The 21,126-nt window shown below is 40.6% G+C and overlaps 2 protein-coding genes and 1 pseudogene across 2 annotated transcripts in view; 2 read left to right on the top strand and 1 right to left on the bottom strand.

Annotated features, from left to right (window-relative positions):
• The first annotated feature begins 962 nt into the window (after positions 1-962).
• On the top strand, positions 963-6,506 carry LOC139446696 (uncharacterized). Its single transcript, XM_071227969.1, has 2 exons — positions 963-1,000; positions 5,497-6,506. Exon 2 carries the CDS (start codon positions 5,511-5,513, stop codon positions 6,504-6,506), a length of 996 nt encoding a protein of 331 aa, XP_071084070.1. The 5' UTR covers positions 963-1,000; positions 5,497-5,510.
• Positions 6,507-7,533: 1,027 nt separating this feature from the next.
• Positions 7,534-20,236, bottom strand: LOC139446461 (uncharacterized; annotated as a pseudogene).
• LOC139445089 (uncharacterized) overlaps positions 16,376-21,126 on the top strand; it is a 34,697-nt gene continuing 29,946 nt past the window's right edge. The window contains exon 1 of the mRNA XM_071226179.1: positions 16,376-16,447. The gene's annotated coding sequence lies outside the window, so the exon portion shown is untranslated. The remainder of the gene's footprint in view (positions 16,448-21,126) is intronic.

The raw sequence follows: 21,126 nt of genomic DNA, 5'->3' as shown, positions 1-21,126 counted from the left end.
CAACCAGTCCCGCGAATTGCGTTAGATCAGTGCCCCTTTAAGGGAAAATTCTTTTTCTTTCATGAAACTAACGGTGAATTATTGATATCACAGATTAGATTTTTTCATATCAATAATACATTTCGAGTCTAAAATTAATTTACTGATAACAAAAGAAGAATTTGTGAAATCAATAAATGAATTATTGATATCATAGGGAATAGATCTAAATAGTAAAACGGCGCCTGATACAGAAACGTCCCTGACTGTACACAACAATGCAGATTACCGGACGCAGTTTCTATATGGCCGTAACACGCTCAAGCTGCTGGCATGTGACTCGCTTCCCAGATCTCGCGTACCTCTTTGGGTTAGTCGTGTTCGGGTCAGGGCAAGTTACCCCCAACTCCGTCCTTAACCCCTGGATCCGCTATCCGATCAAGCATCCCTACGATCATGAGGGTTAGGTACCCCTTTCCGACCAAACAACTCCTTTACGCTTCTTTGGGCGAGGCACCTCTTTTGGGTCCTGAGAGTTAGTTGTGTGGCGGTAGGGCCTCCACCCCTCCATGCTGTATCGGTACGTATTGTAAATGTAACATAAAAAACACACGCCGAAACCATGTTACAAGGGCTTTTAATTACGAGCTGGACGTTCGTGTACACTCTTCGATCTTTCGGTTTCTTAGTGTACAGCGCCACCATTCAGCTCGTAAAACCCCGGCTGGTAGCAGCATGTAAATCCAAACCGTTATTCCAGTCCACGTCTCGCCTAAGGTATACCAGGTCGTCACAATCACGCTCAACGTTCGTTATCTGCACCGCGGCCGTGCTTTAGTCGACCTGTCGCTAGGCAACGGCTGCCGATTTCCCTAGCCGGGAGATCGCCTCACGCTACACGTTCTGTAGGTGGTGACCTACAATCCGAGACTGAGCGTGAGGCCACGGCAACACGATCTGCCCTTCACATACAACAACCGGGATTTCGTTTTCACGTCACAGACAGACAACGTTCTCATCAGTAAGTATGCAGCACGCAAGCTTGGTGAGATGAGGGCGGAGTGACAATGTATTGTTGGTTCATGTTCATGTACCGGTTTCACGGCTAATCGTCTGCTTGGAACGTGGCCTACTTCATGGATCATACTTGGTATAAAGGTGGCTGTATGTAACCCCATTACGACTGTGTATAACCCTATTACAACTGTTTATAGCCCTATTGTAAATGCATATAACCCTACTGTGATTATTGTGACTGTATATAACCAAATAATGGCTGTTTCCGTGACTGTATGTAACCCCAGGCGTGCCTGTTAATAACCCGACCGTGACTATATAACCAGATTTGGCTGTAACCCAGTTGTGAATGAAAAAATCCTTTGTGACTGTATATAACCTATTGTGACTATATAACCCTATTGTGAATGTATATAACCCATTACAACTTAATATAACTACATTGTGACTGTATATAGCCCTATCGTGACTGTATATAACCGCATTGTTACTGTACATAACCTTATCGTGATTATGACCCCATTGTAACTATATAACCACACTGAGACTAATATGACTGTATATAACTTAATGTGGCTATATGTAACCCTATTGTGGATGTATGGCCTATTGTGATGGTATATGACCCCATTGTGACTTATATAACCCTATCGTGAATGTATATAAGCCAATCGTGAATGTATATAACCCTATCGTGAATGTATATAACCTATTGTGAATGTGTATAACCCCAGTGTGACTGTCGCAACCCATTAATTGTGACTGTACATAACCCTCGGGTTTTAAGCGTCCCTCGTTAGGTTTGATGCCACTCGCCATGATCACGATGGGTATACATTATACATGGGGTTTTATGCGTCCCTCGTTAGGTTTGATACCACTCGCCCAGATCACGAGGAGTATACATTATACATGGGGTTTTATGCGTCCCTCATTAGGTTTGATACAAACTCGCCCGGATCACGAGGAGTATACATTATACATGGGGTTTTATGCGTCCCTCGTTAGGTTTGATACCACTCGCCCTTATCAAGAGGGGTATACATGAGGTTTTATGTGTCCCTCGTTTGGTTTGATACCACTCGCCCGGATCACGAGGAGTATACATTATACATGGGGTTTTATGCGTCCCTCGTTAGGTTTGATACCACTCGCCATGTTTACGAGGGTTAAATTGGGTTTTATGCGTCCCTCGTTAGGTTTGATACCACTCGCCCTTATCAAGAGGGGTATACAAGAGGTTTTATGTGTCCCTCGTTTGGTTTGATACCACTCGCCCGGATCACGAGGAGTATACATTATACATGGGGTTTTATGCGTCCCTCGTTAGGTTTGATACCACTCGCCATGATCACGAGGGTTAAATTGGGTTTTATGCGTCCCTCGTTAGGTTTGATACCACACGCCCTTATCACGAGGGGTACATGGGGTTTTATGCGTCCCTCGTTAGGTTTGATACCACACGCCCTTATCACGAGGGGTATACATGGGGTTTTATGCGTCCCTCGCTAGGTTTGATACAACTCGCCCGGATCACAAGGGGTGTACATTATACATGGGGTTTTATGCGTCCCTCGTTAGGTTTGATACCACACGCCCTTATCACGAGGGGTAAATTGGGTTTTATGCGCCCCTCGTTAGGTTTGATACCACACGCCCTTATCACGAGGAGTATACATGGGGTTTTATGCGTCCCTCGCTAGGTTTGATACCACTCGCCCTTATCACGAGGGGTAAATTGGGTTTTATGCGTCCCTCGTTAGGTTTGATACCGCACGCCCTTATCACGAGGGGTATACATGGGGTTTTATGCGTCCCTCGCTAGGTTTGATACCACTCGCCCTTATCACGAGGGGTAAATTGGGTTTTATGCGTCCCTCGTTAGGTTTGATACCACTCGCCCGGATCACGAGGGGTACGTGGGGTTTTATGCGTCCCTCGTTAGGTTTGATACCACACGCCCTTATCACGAGGGGTATACATGGGGTTTTATGCGTCCATTGTTAGGTTTGATACAACTCGGCCGGATCACGAGGGGTAAATTGGGTTTTATGCGTCCCTCGTTAGGTTTGATACCACTCGCCCAGATCACGAGGGGTAAAGTGGGTTTTATGCGTCCCTCGTTAGGTTTGATACCACTCGCCCTTATCACGAGGGGTACATGGGGTTTTATGCGTCCCTCGTTAGGTTTGATACCACTCGCCCGGATCACGAGGGGTATACTTGGGGTGTTATGCGTCCCTCGTTAGGTTTGATACCCCACGCCATTATCACGAGGGGTATACTTGGGGTTTCATGTGTCCCTAGTTTGGTTTGATACCACTCGCCTGGATCACGAGGGGTATACATGGGGTGTTATGCGTCCCTCGTTAGGTTTGATACCCCACGCCCTTATCACGAGGGGTATACTTGGGGTTTCATGTGTCCCTAGTTTGGTTTGATACCACTCGCCTGGATCACGAGGGGTATACATGGGGTTTTATGTGTCCCTCGTTTGGTTTGATACCACTCGCCTGGATCACGAGGGGTATATATGGGGTTCTATGTGTCTCTCGCTAGTTTTAATACCACTCTCCCCTTACGTCCTGATTTGCACAAAGGGTAGAACGATGTCGCCCCGGTAACGTATGCCATTAAAGTTGAGTTCTGTCGTGAGTTAAGATGCCACCTTATACCACTTTTTAATTTCAGAATAAATCTATTTTTATTTTTTATTTTTTTCCTGAGGGAAGGGAGTTAACTGACTTTAAAAGTCCAGTTTCCACCCTTGCCGAACTAGGCAGGAATTATGGAGTTATATCTTGGTTGGACTAACGAGTCTGTGCATAGTCCAATCAAAATCGCATTACGAAATCGACATCCGGTTTGTCAACTGTCGTGCAGATTTCGATTGCAGGATTTGTAACGCATTTGTACAGATTTTAACAGATATTTTCCAAATCCTTTCAAGTTTCTAATCAAGGTTCTCACGTGATTTGATGCATTTCGCAAAGCAAGACCACAATTTAGCCCAGAAATATCTTTAATGCATGAGGACTGTGGATAGCATCAGTGACTAATATTGTGGAGAGTGGGAATTACATGTAAATATTAATGAAACATAAAATGTGATTTTCGGTGTTGGCCCATCGAAAAATACGAACCTTAAATTTCACTATTCTGATAAACCCCTAGATATTGTTGTCACTTATACGTATTTAGGAATTATATTTCACAGGAATAGAAAACGAGTATCAAGTCTTAAGTCCCTTAGTGACAGTGCATCGAAAGCTATGTTTGGTCTGATAAAAATATCAAGAAATTTAAATTTACCTTTGGACTGTGTATTATCAGCGATGGTATTACCAATATTAACTTTAGGTTCAGTCTGGGGCTTTGAAAATTTAGAAATTATAGAAAGAATACACCTCAAATTCCTCAGACTTATCACAGGATCAAGAATTCAACTCTTTATATCATATATGGCGAATTAGGTAGGCTATCATTAAGATTAAAATTTATAAACGAATGATATCTTTCTTGCACAAATTAACATATCAAACTGGTGACTATAAACTTTCACAGCTGTTATATCAATATTTGTCATTTAATAGGAACAAGACTATTGTATCAACAAATCCCTGGGTTAGATGTGTTAAGGATACACCAGACAGTATTGGATTATCTTATGTATGTAACAATCCGTCAATAAGCACAACAAAGTGGCTAGTGTCAGAAGTAGAGCAAATACTTAAAGATATTTTTTTAGAAATTGAGAAGTGACGTTAATTCTAGTTCTAAAGGATTATATTATAAACATTTATAGGGCACTCCGGTTCTCGATAAATATCTTCAATTGCCTTAACGAATATCAATCCCAATACTACGATTTCGTACCTGTAATCATAATTTACCTAATGAGACTGGCCGATGGAAAAATATTCCAAAGGAAAATAGAACCTGTAAATCTGTTTTGTTATTCTCCATCTATTGCTGATGAATTTCACTACGTATTCAGATGTATTTTTTTTAAAGAGAGAGGCATACATTTCTATCATCATATTATACTGAATGGCCAAATATTATAAAATTTGTAAATCTCTTATCAACAACAAACACACATGATCTAAAGAATTGATCGTAAAAATTTGCGTTAGTATTACAAATGCTAGGTATTCACATGCTGTTATTAACTGCCATCTTGTCAGCTATTTGTACACATACATAATTATTTTTTGTAATATGCTGTTGTACCACCTTTTGTGGTTTTTGAGAATAAACTGATTCTGATTCTGATTCTGATAGTTTCCAACCCAGATCGAGTTTTGAAAACTGCTCTGTGTGAGACTTTGTGAAGTATAGCAATGATTTGTTTCTAGATTGGCAAACTGTGTTATGCAGTAAATTTGAGGAGGCAAACAAAGTGGTGTTTGAAGGACTTGATCAAAGAATACTTTGACAAAAACTATCCTAGTATCCTAGTTCCTCCATTAGTGACCGATCGTATCTATCTATTCCCAGGATCTGCAAGAAGGATGTGGCAAATTACTCCTTCAACAAAGACGTCATGTTCCGGTGCCAAGAAACGGAAAGCGAGCGGTGAAGGAGATTCGGGCGTGGACATAAAGAACGACATTCGCCAACCTTCTGAACACACCCAGGTGATGACGCCGGCAGAGATCAAACAGGAGGTTTGCTCCACTTCCACCTTCAATAACCGTGCAGAGACACCCGTGGAGGAGGCACAGTTCCGAGATGTGTCACGAGTTCCGACTTCTGCAAACGGCATTGTTCTGTGTGGGCACTGCAGGGAGATGCGTGCCACCTTGTGCTGTATGGAAAAGTCGTGTGTTTCCTTTGCTTATCGTACGTGGCATATGACGTCATTATTCATTTGTGACGTGTGTGACATCACATTTCATGACAGCAACCCCGTTATGGCAGAACACTTGCGGTCGCGGTTACTGATTCGAAATTACAACATTGACACATCACCACAATCTGAAGCAACACCAGTGTCGCTACATGAAAATGAGAACACTTCCCCCTCTCTAGGTCCATCGGACGCTACACTAACTGCTCCCCCACATCTGCTGCTGGATGAAGTCCCTCAGGCAGATGCACCAAGGCAGCATGCTCAGAAGAGCAGTGTCCCAGCACGTCTCCCTGGGCGGCAGCTGAGCAATCTCCTCATGAGAGTGCATGAACGCTACCAGACAGTTCTACAACACAACGTAAGCCACCACTGCCCCCTAACGGAGACATTCAGAGAGACCAAGGTCGCGCGACAAACTCTAGTCGATGCCATCGCTATCGCTGAACTGAAGATCGTAGATCCTGCCAGGTATGATGAGGTAATTGCATCATATCGCGATGACGTCGTTGCACCGAGAATGTTGGACGTAGAGACTGTGTGTAGGCGTATCCTGAAGGATTACACGGACGCCATCAACGAGCTGAGGGGAAAGAGTATCATTCCTTTCAGGTTTAACATGTATGTGCCAAGAGGGAAGCCTGAACATAATTCCTAAAATGATTCAAAAATACATGTAGTTGTGTTATTTCTACAAAGACACACAGATAAAAAGCCGTCAGTCTGGCTTCGCCGGGCATCCTCACATTTGGTGTCAGTTTCACTTATTTGCATATTTATTCATCGCATTAGAATACTTATTCTTTTAGAGCTATGACCCTCTCTTTAAGAGCGAAGATTTTATGAAAAGGCTCGCTCATAAACTTTTATACATTTTCGACTTCTTCGAAATGGGTTGATGGATTCAGAAATAAATTTTATGTGGATGTTTGTTAACCTTTAAGGAGTTCAAGTTTGTCCATGGTAAGTCGTGACCAACCCGTGTCCGTAGAAGGGCTGTATATTGGCGTATTAACATCAGAACTATTTTTAAGAAGAATTTTATATTTATTTCTGTTTGAATCCATTAGTTATATATAATAGATGCAGTAGAAGTCTCGTGTTGCTGTTTTAAAAAGAAGTAAACCTCTTTGATGTACTAAAGCAATTTTGAATTATATACCAACAGAAAAAGTAACTGCGCTTCATATTAAGTTCAATAATGATACATTAATTCTGAAATTAAATGATGCATTTTTCAATACATATTTATGGCTCAGCTTGGGGTAGCTCTTCAGACGGAATGGCGGGGAATACAAAAAGCAACCAAGTTAATCAACAGTATGGCATCAAGGTGTCGTGCATGTATTGCCCACAAATGTGGACACACAAGATATTGATCTCCACTACAAAATATATTTTACAGACATTTATCGTTATTACACATTCACTGTTATTCATCAGTTCTCTTATTATTTTCGATAGTATATAATAATTTAATGTATACTAGCCACATAAAGAAACTGTGCACGGAGAAAATATATTCTGGATTGAAATACAACACAACAAGAACACAATGATGCAGACGCTGTAGCAGCTGAATGATCGGACCATAAGAAAATGTCAACGGGACCTGAACAACATCTGTTACGATGACGTCAGAAGATCAAAATGGAGTAGGGGGTCAAACGACAAAAGTCACAAAGTCAATAACGGGTATGACCACCCTGTGCGTGAATAACAGCAGTGCATCGGCAACGCATGGAGTCCATCAAATGGGCATGGAAGGCCTGGGGAATGGCCTGCCATATCCTCCTCAAATCCTGTGCCAAGTCACGGACGTTATCTGGAGGATGTGGAAGACGACGCAGACGGCGATCCATTTCATCCAACACATGCTCTATTGGGGAGAGATCTGGAGAAATTGCAGGCCATGGCAGTAACATGACATTGTTATGGTGAAGGAAATCCATTGCGACCCTAGCCGTGTGAGGACGAGCGTTGTCCTGTTGAAATGTCAATCCCGGGCCATGACGTTGCAGGAAAGGAATGACCACAGGCCTCAGAATCTGATCTCTGTAGCCAACACCGGTGAGATTGCCCTGAACAACCACCAAAGGGATTCGGTGCCGTGCTGTTATCCCACCCCAAATTATCACAGAGCCACCTCCAAAACGATTCCTCTCCACAATACAGTTGCGTGCATAACGTTCTCCCAAACGCCGGTAGACACGTTGGCGCCGGTCACTGTGGGAAATGTTGAACCTAGATTCATCTGTAAAGACAACATTTCTCCACCATATTCGAGGTTGGCGAACATGATTTCGACACCATCTTAGACGGTTGACTCGATGACGGTGTGTCAGGATGGGACGTATGGCAGGGCGTCGTGGTCGAATCCCGTACTGACGTAAACGATTCCTGACAGTGTTGGGATGGATACGGCGCAATCCAGGAATTGTCTGGGACGTCGTTACTGCCGTTTGGAACCTGTGTCGGAGATGTGTAACTCGAATCCATCTGTCCTGTCTTGGCGTCGTTACTCGGGGACGTCCTGAACGTGGGTGGTCGGCAACGTCATTTGTGTTCTGATAACGCCTCACCAATGTCGATATCGTGTTACGATGGCATTGGAAATGTGTTGCCACCTGTTGTTGCCTCATTCCCGGTCGGGTCATTCCAATGGCTTCATGACGCTGTGCAGCTGTCAATCTTGGCATGATTTGCTTGTGATATGCTTGTGTCTGCGCCTGAGAAGTTTTGAATTTTTGAATGACCACAGATCATGCTTTCCAAAGTGACAGCGAATTTTGAGTTGCACATGCTGTGTACAGCTGCACAGGATGCACGTGCAGTAACACATTGCACGTCCATAGGCCCCCATCAATGACATCATATCGCATGGCACGTGCATGAGCGTTTAAATGTCTCCAATAATTGCTGTGTTCAAACCTATCTTTCATATATGGACGGTGTGCCCTTATATCTATATTTTCTCCGTGCACAGTTTCTTTATGTGGCTAGTATATTTTGAATTGAAAATCAAACATGATAAATTCAACTGAGGGGTATAGTTTCTTTTTTGTCCTCAGTTTATCTTAAATATGAGGTTAAAGTTAAAAAGGTTTAAAAATTTAAAGGTGTGTGTTTTAGTTTTTTTGCATTTCCTGAAAGTTCCACTACATGTAAGAATTTCAACTTTAAAAAACATTTTATGAAAATAATAATTCGGCTTTAATAACACCAAATATGCCCCAACCTACACATCTATCAATACAAGATCAACTATATAGTATCCAAGGAATGGCGTAATAGTGTAATCATTTGTTGTGGCCAATACAAGTCATGATGCCATAGAAGTATATCCTTGAGCCAGCTTAGTATACTATTTGGCTTCAAGAAGTTAGTGAAATAAGCAGGTGTGTGTATATTGGAGAACGTGCATTGATCAAGTTGTTTCAGAAAAAGCCATCCATGGAGATATGAGTACATCGCCAGGGAAGGATGTCCCTGCCGAAATCAAGCTTCTGACATCTGATAAAAAATGGGATTATCTAGCTCTGTTTGAAGCTGAGCCAGATAGATTCTTGCAATGATTTGTGACTATGGGTGAAACCTGGGTTCACCACTTCTCGGCCGAGTCCAAACAACAATCAAAACAGTGGAAGCATTCGACATCACCACCTCCAAAGAATGTAAAGACTGTCCCATCAGCTGCAAAGTTTATGTCCTCCGTGTTATCTTCCAAAAGGCCACACACACAAACCGAGCATATAATGCTGCACTTATGAGGCAATTACGGAATGAAATTAGGACAATACACCAGTGGACAAATCAGCCATTGCCATAAATATTATCCACGATGTATATCGATGATCTGATATCGTTAAAAACAGTCACATAACCATGTCCCTTCCATTTATTCACCCACATGAACTTGATTTGTTTTGTTTTGTTTGTTGTTTTTAACACCGCACTCAGGAATATTCCATCTATATGACGGCGGTCGATCATGAGCATCGATCCACGCAATTGAGATACGAAGACATGAATCAACAATATTTCATATTTAGATCTATGCATAAAAATACAGAATGACAAAAGACGTACCTCAAAACTGCATGACAAGAGGGATGGTTTCAACATCCGAATAGTCTACGTTTCCTTTATGTCGAGCAGTATAATACGAAGACCTAATGGTGGTACTTTGGTAGCATTTTTTTAGAAAGAAATTTATCGTTATCTCAATAATTTTATCGAAATGTGGAGTTTTTTTTCGTTACTTCGAACATTGTCTCGTTTGAAGTTTATCTAAAAAATCGAAATATCGAATGTTTATTCGTTGTTTCAAGTATTTCGATTATGTTCTCGTTATTTCCATTTTATTTCCCAAACTCAAATTTGTATATTTTTTCTCGTGATTTCAAATATTTTCCATGAATTTCGATTTTACGCTCTCGTGAATTCAATTATTTTCTCGAAATATCAAGATTTTGAAACCATTTTAAATTTACGAGATAGAAATCGAAGTAACGAGAAAGAAACCCGAAGGAAAAAATCGAGACAATAATTGAAATAACGAGGAAATAATTGAATTTACGAGAAAGTTCGCTTAAAAAAAAATATATGCTACCAAATTGGCACCTTTAGACTTTCGTAGTATCCAAAGCAGCAGGTCCAGCCTTTGGTGTTTACATTTACCAACACTTTTTGAATAATCTAGAAATAACGAGAAAACAATCGAAATTACCAGAAAATGATCAAAGTAACGGAAAAATATTTCGAAGCAACTGGAAAATTAATGAAATAACGAGTAAATAATTAATGGGACTCAAAATGATCAATTGTAACGAGAGAAAAAAAATCGAAAAGTGGCACCATTAGGCTTTCGTAATATCCCATTCAGCAGGTCCAGCCTTTTCTCAACTTTTTTTAAAAATAAACTTGAAATAATGAAAACATAATCGATATTACAAGAAAATAATTGAAGTAGCGAGAAAAATAAATCGAAGCAATGAGAAAAAAAATGAAATGACGAGTTAATACATAAAGGAACGCAAAACTAATCAAAGTTACGATAATTTCTTTTCCGAAATTTCGGGTTTTGAAATAAACTTGAATAACGAGAAAATAATCGAAAGTGGCACCATTAGGCTTTCGTGGTATTTCATACGACAGGGCGAGTCTTTGGTGTTTACATTTCACAACTTTTGAAGTACAATCAAGCATGCTATTTTTATAAAGAATTTTGAACAGGGACACACGACTCTTGGTCAGAGTTGTTGGATCAATGTTATAGCATTTAAGGTTTGAAAACGTTTTATGGTCGACATGTACAGGACTTTTCCAAATTTGACGCATCAGTAACAAAAATGACCCATTTTAACGTGGGTCATGCACACGAAATGTTCCACAAGCTCGTCGCACGTACACCCCACCCCGCACTTTCGCGATTCGGGTTGTGAAATGCAGGTCGTTTCTTAACGAATTCTAATTTCGATATGAACGTATTTTTCACGTTTCTTTTCAGTGATCACATATTGCCATTTATCTCCCTGAGATAAATCAACCCAGACTTTGATATGGCCCCTCTTGTCTCGGGAAGGTGGTATTGCCATAACTGATTTAAGTATTCTGGATTAGTTTTATCAATGTAATCTGTACGCGCATTTTGTCTGGTTTGATATGCCTTCGCGCATAACATTGCATGCGTTCGATTTGAAAACCCTGGAAGACCCAGATAAACCCGTGCTGACCCAAGTTATACTTGGTTGACCAATAATAAACTGGGCGGCAAAAGAAAGTCTAGGTCGAAATCCACGATCGATAAAAAAATAACAAGAAGAGATTTTATTGTGAATTAGGAAGATTATACTAATATAATCTAGGAAGGGGTAACAAATGATTGATTAACCACAGTTTGAATGAAATTGTGCAATCACAGGTAATGTAAGCTGAAGGTAAACAATGGTGGGGTAAGAAATTTCATTTTCAAAAGTTGTCTGAAATGTCACCAAAAATTGTCAGACACACTACAAGTTCATTGTCGACACCGTTGCCTTTTATAGCGTGTATGACCTCCAGCTGCCTCAACGCCTCGACGATGACGTCATTCTTCTGATGACGTGGACTCGAATCCGTTGCCACTCGTCTCTCAGGGCCTGCTTCAATTCTTGTCTGTTGACGGGTGGCTGATTGCGTGCTCTAATCTGTCTGTGAAGATGGTCCCACAGATGTTCAATAGGATTCATATCGGGTGAGTGGGCAGGCCAGGGCAAAACGTCAACGTTCTGCTGGTTTAGAAAGTTCCGACTCTTTCAGTATGGGGCCTGGCATTGTCGTGTTGAAACAATGTCCCCTGCTGTTGGTTTTGTAAGAACGGAAGCACAATTGGCTGCAACACTTGGTCTCTGTACTGCACAGCGCTCAGATTTCCCTGTATAATCACCAAATCAGTCTTCTGATCTCCACAAATACCGCCCCACACCATGACACCTCCCCCGCCGAATGGATAGACCTCTCGAATACACACCGGAGCCAAACGTTCCCCTCTGCGTAGATAAACTCGTTCTCTGCCGTCATTTCGAAACAAGTTAAACCGACTTTCATCAGTAAACAGCACTAGACGCCAATTTATCACTTGCCAGCGTCGAACCTGCCTCGCCCATCCCAGTCTCAGGCGTCGATGTTGAGCAGTCAGTACCATTCCTCGGAAAGGACGATACGCTCGGATTCCAGCAGCACGAAGTCGTCGTAGTACTGTAGGTTGGCTAATGAGATATCGCGACGCTGTGGCTGCCGTCGCCGTTACGAATCTGTTTCGCAGGTGAATGAGCCGTATCTGACCGTCTTCTAGTGGTGTTGTCACTCGGGGTCGTCCGGTTCTAGGCCTGTCGTGTGTCCTCCCTGTCTGCCTGTACCGTTGAATTAGCCTGGCTACTGTCAATGGTGTACAACCAAACCTTCTGGCAATCTGGACTTGTGTTGCCCCCATTTCGGCCATACCGATGGCTCTCTCTCTCTCTGCTCCTGTGACAGTCGTGACATTTCTTTTGTGTGCTTTCATCACGTGTGGTTATATCCCTGCAGACGAACGCATTTATACAGCTAACATGCACGTGCAGTTTATGCCATAGGCGAGAAACCTGTTTCACCAATTTTTTGTCACCGCACGAGCGCCGTCAAAGGTGGCGCGTTCGGGTGAGGTGTTTTTTGGTACCTGTTCCTGGGCAGTCATATTCCCAATACCCACTTTCCACTAGTTATCGCTATTTTTAGGAAAATTACTAATTGCCAACCTATACTTTCATTTGCCGCTTACATAAGTTCCCCACACCTACTGTACCCTTGGGGTGTGGTGCCCTGGTTAGAAACCTCCAATTGACGTAATCGGTAAGGAAAATGTGTTTAATTTATAGATTCAATCATGAATAAAAGCATTTTAACAAATATAATTAACTATTGTATTGATCATAATACAACTTTGGTGACGATTTTGCTTCTCTGTTTGTTGTTCTACGTGTTATTTTGAGCTTTCGTGTCGTTATATATGCATTAAATTTGAAAAGGTATATTGGCAGCTATATGAAGCAATGAAACACCTGTTAACCTCTCCTATAGTTGTGTGTTATAGCACTTCACTATTGTGTTTCTCGGTCTCCTGGCAACTATTTTGTATTTTAATTTAGGTTGCTGTTTATGCGTTATATTTCGGATACTGACCTAAATTATCCTTGATTAACACCGGTGTACTCAGGCTGAATCTAGTCACCTCGGTTGACTCAGGTCGCTCAAATTATATAATCGAAAACCACCAAGTGATCGATAGGCGGGACGAGTCTACTGGCAGGTTTATACGGAAAAGGGCGAGTGGTGACGGATGGTTCAAGGCTGCAAAATTGGAATTTCAACATAGCCGCTAGGAAGCCATCTTTGACTAAAAACATAAAAAAAACTTCGGAAATATTGCTATTGACCATTTGACTGTAGGTATATATGTTGGTATTGACGGTATGGCTAGATATCAATGTTGTTGTTGACATGGCTTGATCTTTGACTCGATTACTTACAGACCGCCGTCATCTAGCTGGAATATTGCTGAGTGCGGCGTTAAACATCAAATAAACAAATAAGCAAGATATTAATGTTGTTATTGGAGGTATGACAGTGTAGATATCTATGTTATTAACGAAATGACTGAAGATATCAATGTTTATATTGGCGATATGACTAGATAGAAATATTGTTTACGACATGATGGTGTGTATATCTATGTTGTTCTTGACGATATGACGTTGTGTATATCTATGTTGTTATTGGCGATATGACGGTGTGTATATATATGTTGTTACTGGCGATATGACGTTGTGTATATCTATGTTGTTATTGGCGATATGACGGTGTGTATATATATGTTGTTACTGGCGATATGACGGTGTGTATATCTATGCTGCTATTGGCGATATGACGGTGTGTATATCTATGTTGCTATTGGCGATATGACGGTGTGTATATCTATGTTGTTGTTGGTGATATGACGGTGTGTATATCTATGTTGTTATTGGTGATATGACGGTGTGTAGATATATGTGTTATTACCATATGACTGTCGATATCATTGTTGTTATTGACGATATGACTGTAGATATCAATGATGTTTTTGACGATATGACGGTGTGTATATTTATGTTATTGGTGACATAACGGTGTGTATATCTATGTTGTTATTGGCAATATGACGGTGTAGATAGCTGTGTTATGACCATATGACTGTAGGTATCAATCTGTTTGTTTGTTTGTTTGTTTGTTTAACGCCGCACTCAGCAGTATTCCAGCTAAATGCTATCTGCATTATGACCGTATGAATGTTGGTATCAATGTTTGTTTGTTTGTTGTTTAACGCCACACACAGCAATATGCAAGCTATATTACGGCGACCTGTAAATAAAATTTATATGACGATATGACTGCAGATATCTATATTGTTATTTTCCATACATGCCTGTAGATATCAATGTTGCTTTGTTGTTTAACGCCGCACTCGGAAATGTTCCAGTTATCTCTAAATAATCGAGTTTTGAACCATACAATCAAGTGTCTGACATCATGAGTATTAATGTACGCAATTGGGATACGATGTCACGCATAACCAATCAATCAGCGAGCTTGGCCATCCAATCCCATTAATCGCCTCTTACGACAAGCATGGTAGCATTTTACGGCAAGAATGGGTTGCTGATGACCTATTCTCTACCCGGATCTTCACGGGTCCAATGTTGCTATTTACGATATATGACTATCGATGGTGTTTCAATAGGACTGTATATATCAATGTTGTTACTGACAATATGACTGTATATATCAATGTTGTTACTGACAATATGACTATAAAGCTATGTTGTTACTGACAATATGACTGTAAATATCAATGTTGTTACTGACAATCTGACCATATATCTATGTTGTTACTGAGAAAATGACTAATTATCAACGTTGTTACTGACAATGTGACTATATATCAATGTTGTTACAGACAATATGACTGTAAATATCTGTTGTTACTGACAATATGACTTTAAATATCAACGTTGTAACTGACAACGTGACTATATATCAGTGTTGTTACAGACACTATGACTGTAAATATCAATGTTGTTACTGACAATGTGACTGTAGATATCTATGTTGTTACTGACAATATGATTATATATATCTTATGTTGTTACTGACAACATGACTGTAGATATCTCATTTCTTACTGACAATAAGACTACACATATCTATGTTGTTACTGACAATGTGACTGTAGATACCTATGTTGTTACTGACAATATGACTATATATCAATGTTGTAACTAACAGTATGACTGTATATATCTATGTTGGTACTGACAATATGACTGCATATATCTGTTGTTATTGATATGACTGCATATATCTGTTGTTATTGATATGACTGTAAATATCTGTTGTAACTGACAATATGACTATATATCTATGTTGTTACTGACAAGATTACTATATTTATCTATGTTGTTACTGACAATGTGACTATATATCTATGTTGTTACTGACAATAATTCTGTATTTATCTATGTTGTTACTGACAATATGACTTTATATATCAATGTTGTTACTGACAATATTACTGTATTTATCTATGTTGTTACAGACAATATGACTGTAGATCCCACAGGGAGAAGCATCGGCAAACAGTGAAATGGTTATATACTCTGTTCTTTTCAATAGTCCACATTGTGCTGTATATGCTCTATCACGTGGCCCAGGTGTATCAGGTTAATTGTCAACAATTTGTACTAACCAGACTGCAACAACAACTACACGCCGGTAACGAGCGACCCGTGATCTCGAGTCTCGACATTGAACAAGGCCGCAGTGCATTGGCTCTTTGTCCGTGTTGACAGATTGACGCTGGGCGATGCGGATTACCACACGTCTCAAACTGCGTCGCCATGGCAGCGAGAGTCATGCGGACAACACGTGACTGAGCTCACACAGTTGGGTGAGCCGCAGTCGTGACGTCACACACAGTGTAACACGTGGCAGTGTCAGGTGAACTACGAACAAGTAATTTGGGCCTGATTTCATCATCTCTGATTGGTGAGTGCAAGTATAGAATTGTTATCGTGTTATGACCAGTGAGCATTCATTCTCATGATTCTATCTCGTCGACGGTGTTCTATGTACGTCATCCACATGACGTATCGGTGTGGCGTCACTGCGATACCTTTTATCATTACAGATAACGACGTGAAAGGTGACTTGAAATTGTTTGCGTTACATGGAACTCATCCAAGAATGGTCTCCCTCACATAAACATGTCATTGAATGTGACCTCGCAGTCTAAATGTTATGTAATAATCCAACTTACATAATAAGGACTTTAACCAAGACAAGTATGTAACAGGGCGTATAACACACGTTGTCAGAACAAAGAGTCAAGCAATGTCAACATGATACCATGGCGAAGGGCATGTCCACACTTTGGCGACTGTAAACATGTATACTATAAATAGACAGATCACTTGTTAGACCGGGTGTTTGTTTTACAAAATGAGCGTTAATGTCGTGGGTGTACGTTTTGTTAATGGCGTGACGGTGGATGAGCCAAGTGAACAAAACCCCTTGTTAATGAAAGAACACCACGGCATGACATCAATCCAAATCTGTTTATTGGTTCGTTATGTGGACCTTTGGGGTTGATGCAGGGGTCAAGGGGTGAGCTCAATAAACTACGTGGTGAGACACAACAGTCTATGACAGTCGTAACTGACATAATTAAACACTGACACATAGTCGTAAAGCTAAAACCGCTTCTTGAAGGAGGCCCAAGCCTACATTTTGGACCCTGGCGCGTAACGACCTTGCCAACAGCAGGCAATAATAGCTGTACACACAGCCGCGATCTGGAGACAGGACATGGTGAATGAAGAATTGTATGAATTTAGCAGAGAACATGTGAAACATGACGCATACGGGGCTGTTTGTCATGCCGAGTCTCAAGAATGTGAAACATGACGAATAAGTAATGTTTGTCACTCCGAGAGAAAGGAATGTGAAACATGACGAATATGTAATGTTTGTCACTCCGAGAGAAAGGAATGTGAAACATGACGAATAAGTAATGTTTGTCACTCCGAGAGAAAGGAATATGAAACATGACGAATAAGTAACGTTTGTCACTCCTTGAGACAGGTATGTGAAACATATAGAATAAGTGAGGTGTGAAATTGGGTTTAACGTCGCATCCAAGATTATTGCACTTATATAGCGACGTGCATGCACGTGTGTGTGGTTGCTTGCACTAGTCCGGACTGATGCCGATTTAAAGTGCTAGCTCACTGAGATACCATGCCGCAGTTTAACATGAATACCCCACTCAGACACAGTATACGGACTCCGAGCCGACCAGTCCTTGTTTGAGCCCCTTAATGCCGAGCGCCAGACAGGGTAACAACAAGTACCATCTTTTAAAGTATTTTGGTATGACGCGGCCGGGGATCGAACGCCGGACCTTCTGCTCTCCGGGCGGACGCTCTACCGCAAGACCACGGAGGCGGCTATAGAATACGTAATGTTTGTCACTCCGAGAGAAAGGAATGTGAAACATGACGAATAAGTAACGTTTGTCACTCCGAGAGACAGGAATGTGTGACATGAAGAATACGTAATGGTTGTCAGGCCGAGGGACAGGAATGTGAAACATGACGAATATGTAATGTTTGTTACGCTCACAGACATGAATGTGAAGCATGACAAATAAGTAACGTTTGTCACTCCGAGAGACAGGCATTTGAAACATATAGAATAAGTAATGTTTGTCACTCCGTGAGAAAGGAATGTGAAACATGATGAATAAGTAGTGATTGTCATGCCGAGAGGCAAGAATATGAAACATGACGAATAAGTAATGGTTGCTATGCCCACAGGCAGGCACGTGAAACATAACGAATATGTCATGTTTGTTACGCTCACAGATATGAATTTCAAACATGACGAATATGTAATGTTTGTCACGCCAAGAGACATGAATCTGAAACAGATGAATAAGTAATGTTTGTCACGCCGAGAGACAGGAATGTGAAACATGAGTAATAAGTAGTGTTTGTCACGCCGAGAGACAGGAATGTGAAACATGAGTAATAAGTAGTGTTTGTCACGCTGAGAGACAGGAATGTGAAACATGAGTAATAAGTAATGTTTGTCACGTTTAGAGACAGGAATGTGTAACATGACGAATACGTAATGGTTTTTACTCTCACAGACATGAATGTGAAACATCAGCAATAAGTAATTTTTGTCATGCCAAAAGAAAGGAATATGAAACATGATGAATAAGTAATGTTTGTCACGCCGAGAGACAGGAATGTGAAACGTGAGTAATAAGTAGTGTTTGTCACGTTGAGAGACAGGAATGTGTAACATGACAAATAAGTAATGGTTGTTACTCTCACAGGACATGAATGTGAAACATCCACAATAAGTAATGTTTGTCACGCTGAGAGACAGGAATGTGAAAGATGAGTAATAAGGAAAGTTTGTCACGCCTAGAGACAGGAATGTGAAATAGACTAATATGTAATGTTTGTCACTCCGAGAGACAGGAATGTGAAACATGACGAAAAAGTAATGTTTGCCACGCCGAGATACAGGAATGTGAAACATGACGAATAATTAATGTTTGTCGTGCCGAGAGACAGAAATGTGAAACATGATGAATACGTAATGGTTTTTACTCTCACAGACATGAATGTGAAACATCAGCAATAAGTAATTTTTGTCATGCCAAAAGAAAGGAATATGAAACATGATGAATAAGTAATGTTTGTTATGCCGAGAGACAGGAATGTGAAACATGAGTAATAAGTAATGTTTGTCACATTGAGAGACAGGAATGTGTAACATGACAAATAAGTAATGGTTGTTACTCTCACAGACATGAATGTGAAACATCCGCAATAAGTAATGTCTGTCACGCCGAAAGAAAGGCATGTGAAACATGACGAATAAGTAATTACCGTCATGCCAAAAGAAAGGAATGTTAAACATAATGTGTGTCCTGCCAAGAGACATGAATGTAAAACATCAGTAATAAGGAATGTTTGTCATGCCGAAAGAAAGGAATATGAAACATGACGAATAAGTAATGTTTGCCATGCCAAAAGAAAGGAATGTGAAACAATGTTTGTCCTGCCAAGAGACAGGAACGTGAAACATGATGAATATGTAATTCTTGTCATGCTAAAAGACATGAATGTGAAACATGAGTAATAAGTAGTGTTTGTCACGCCGAGAGACATGAATGTGAAACATGATGTACACGTAATGTTTGTCACTCCAAGAGACAGAGATGTGAAACATGACAAATAAGAAATGTTTGTTACGCTCACAGACATGAATGTGAAACATGAATAATAAGGAAAGGTTTTCACGCCTAGAGACAGGAATGTGAAATAGACGAATATGTAATGGTTGTGACGCTGAGAGACAGGAATGTGAAACATGATGAATATATAATGGTTGTTACGCTGAGAGACAGGAATGTGAAACATGATGAATAAGTAATGTTTGTCACGCTGAGAGACAGGAATGTGAAACATGACGAATAAATAATGTTTGTCACGCCGGGAGACAGGAATGTGTGACATGAAGAATACGTAATGGTTGTCAGGCCGGAGAGACAGGAATGTGTGACATGACGAATACGTAATGGTTGTTACTCTCACAGACAGGAACGTGAAACATGATGAACAAGTAATGTTTGTCACTCCAAGAGACAGAAATGTGAAAAATGACAAATAAGAAATGTTTGTTACGCTGAGAGACAGGAATGTGAAACATGAGTAATGAGTAGTGTTTGTCACGCCGAGAGACAGGAATGTGAAACATGATGAAAAAGTAATGATTGTCACGCCAAGGGACAGGAATGTGAAACATGACGAAAAAGTAATGTTTGCCACGCCAAGAGACAGGAATGTGAAACATGACGAAAAAGTAATGTTTGTCTCGCTGAGATACAGGAATGTGAAACATGACGAATAAGTAATGTTTGTCACGCCGAGAGACAGGAATGTGAAACATGATGAAAAAGTAATGTTTGTCGCGCCGAGAGACAGGAATGTGAGACATGACGAATAAGTAATGTTTGTCACACCGAGAGACAGGAATATGAAACATGATGAATATGTAATGGTTGTTACTCTCACAGACAGGAATGTGAAACATCAGTAATAAGTAGTGTTTGTCATGCCGAAAGAAAGGAATATGAAACATGACGAATAAGTAATGTTTGTCATGCCGAAAGCAAGGAAAGGTATGAAATATGATGAGTAAGTAATATTTGCCATGCTCACAGACATGAATGTGAAACACAACGTATAAGTAATCTTTGTCACGTCAAGAGACAGGAATGTGAAACATAACGTTTGTCACAACAAGGGACAGAAATGTGAAACATGACAAGTAAGTAATAAGTGTTTGTCACGCTGAGAGACAATGAATGTGCAACAAGAGTAATAAGGAAAGTTTGTCATGCCGAGAGACAATGAATGTGCAACAAGAGTAATAAGGAAAGTTTGTCATGCCGAGAGACAATGAATGTGCAACAAGAGTAATAAGGAAAGTTTGTCATGCCAAGAGACAATGAATGTGCAACAAGAGTAATAAGGAAAGTTTGTCATGCCGAGAGACAATGAATGTGCAACAAGAGTAATAAGGAAAGTTTGTCATGCCGAGAGACAATGAATGTGCAACAAGAGTAATAAGGAAAGTTTGTCATG

Source organism: Haliotis cracherodii, unplaced genomic scaffold (genome assembly GCF_022045235.1).
Source record: "Haliotis cracherodii isolate W230 unplaced genomic scaffold, xgHalCrac1.p SCAF_6, whole genome shotgun sequence".
NCBI classification, from domain to species: Eukaryota; Metazoa; Mollusca; class Gastropoda; order Lepetellida; family Haliotidae; genus Haliotis; species Haliotis cracherodii.
This window is presented reverse-complemented; position numbering and strand designations above follow the sequence as displayed.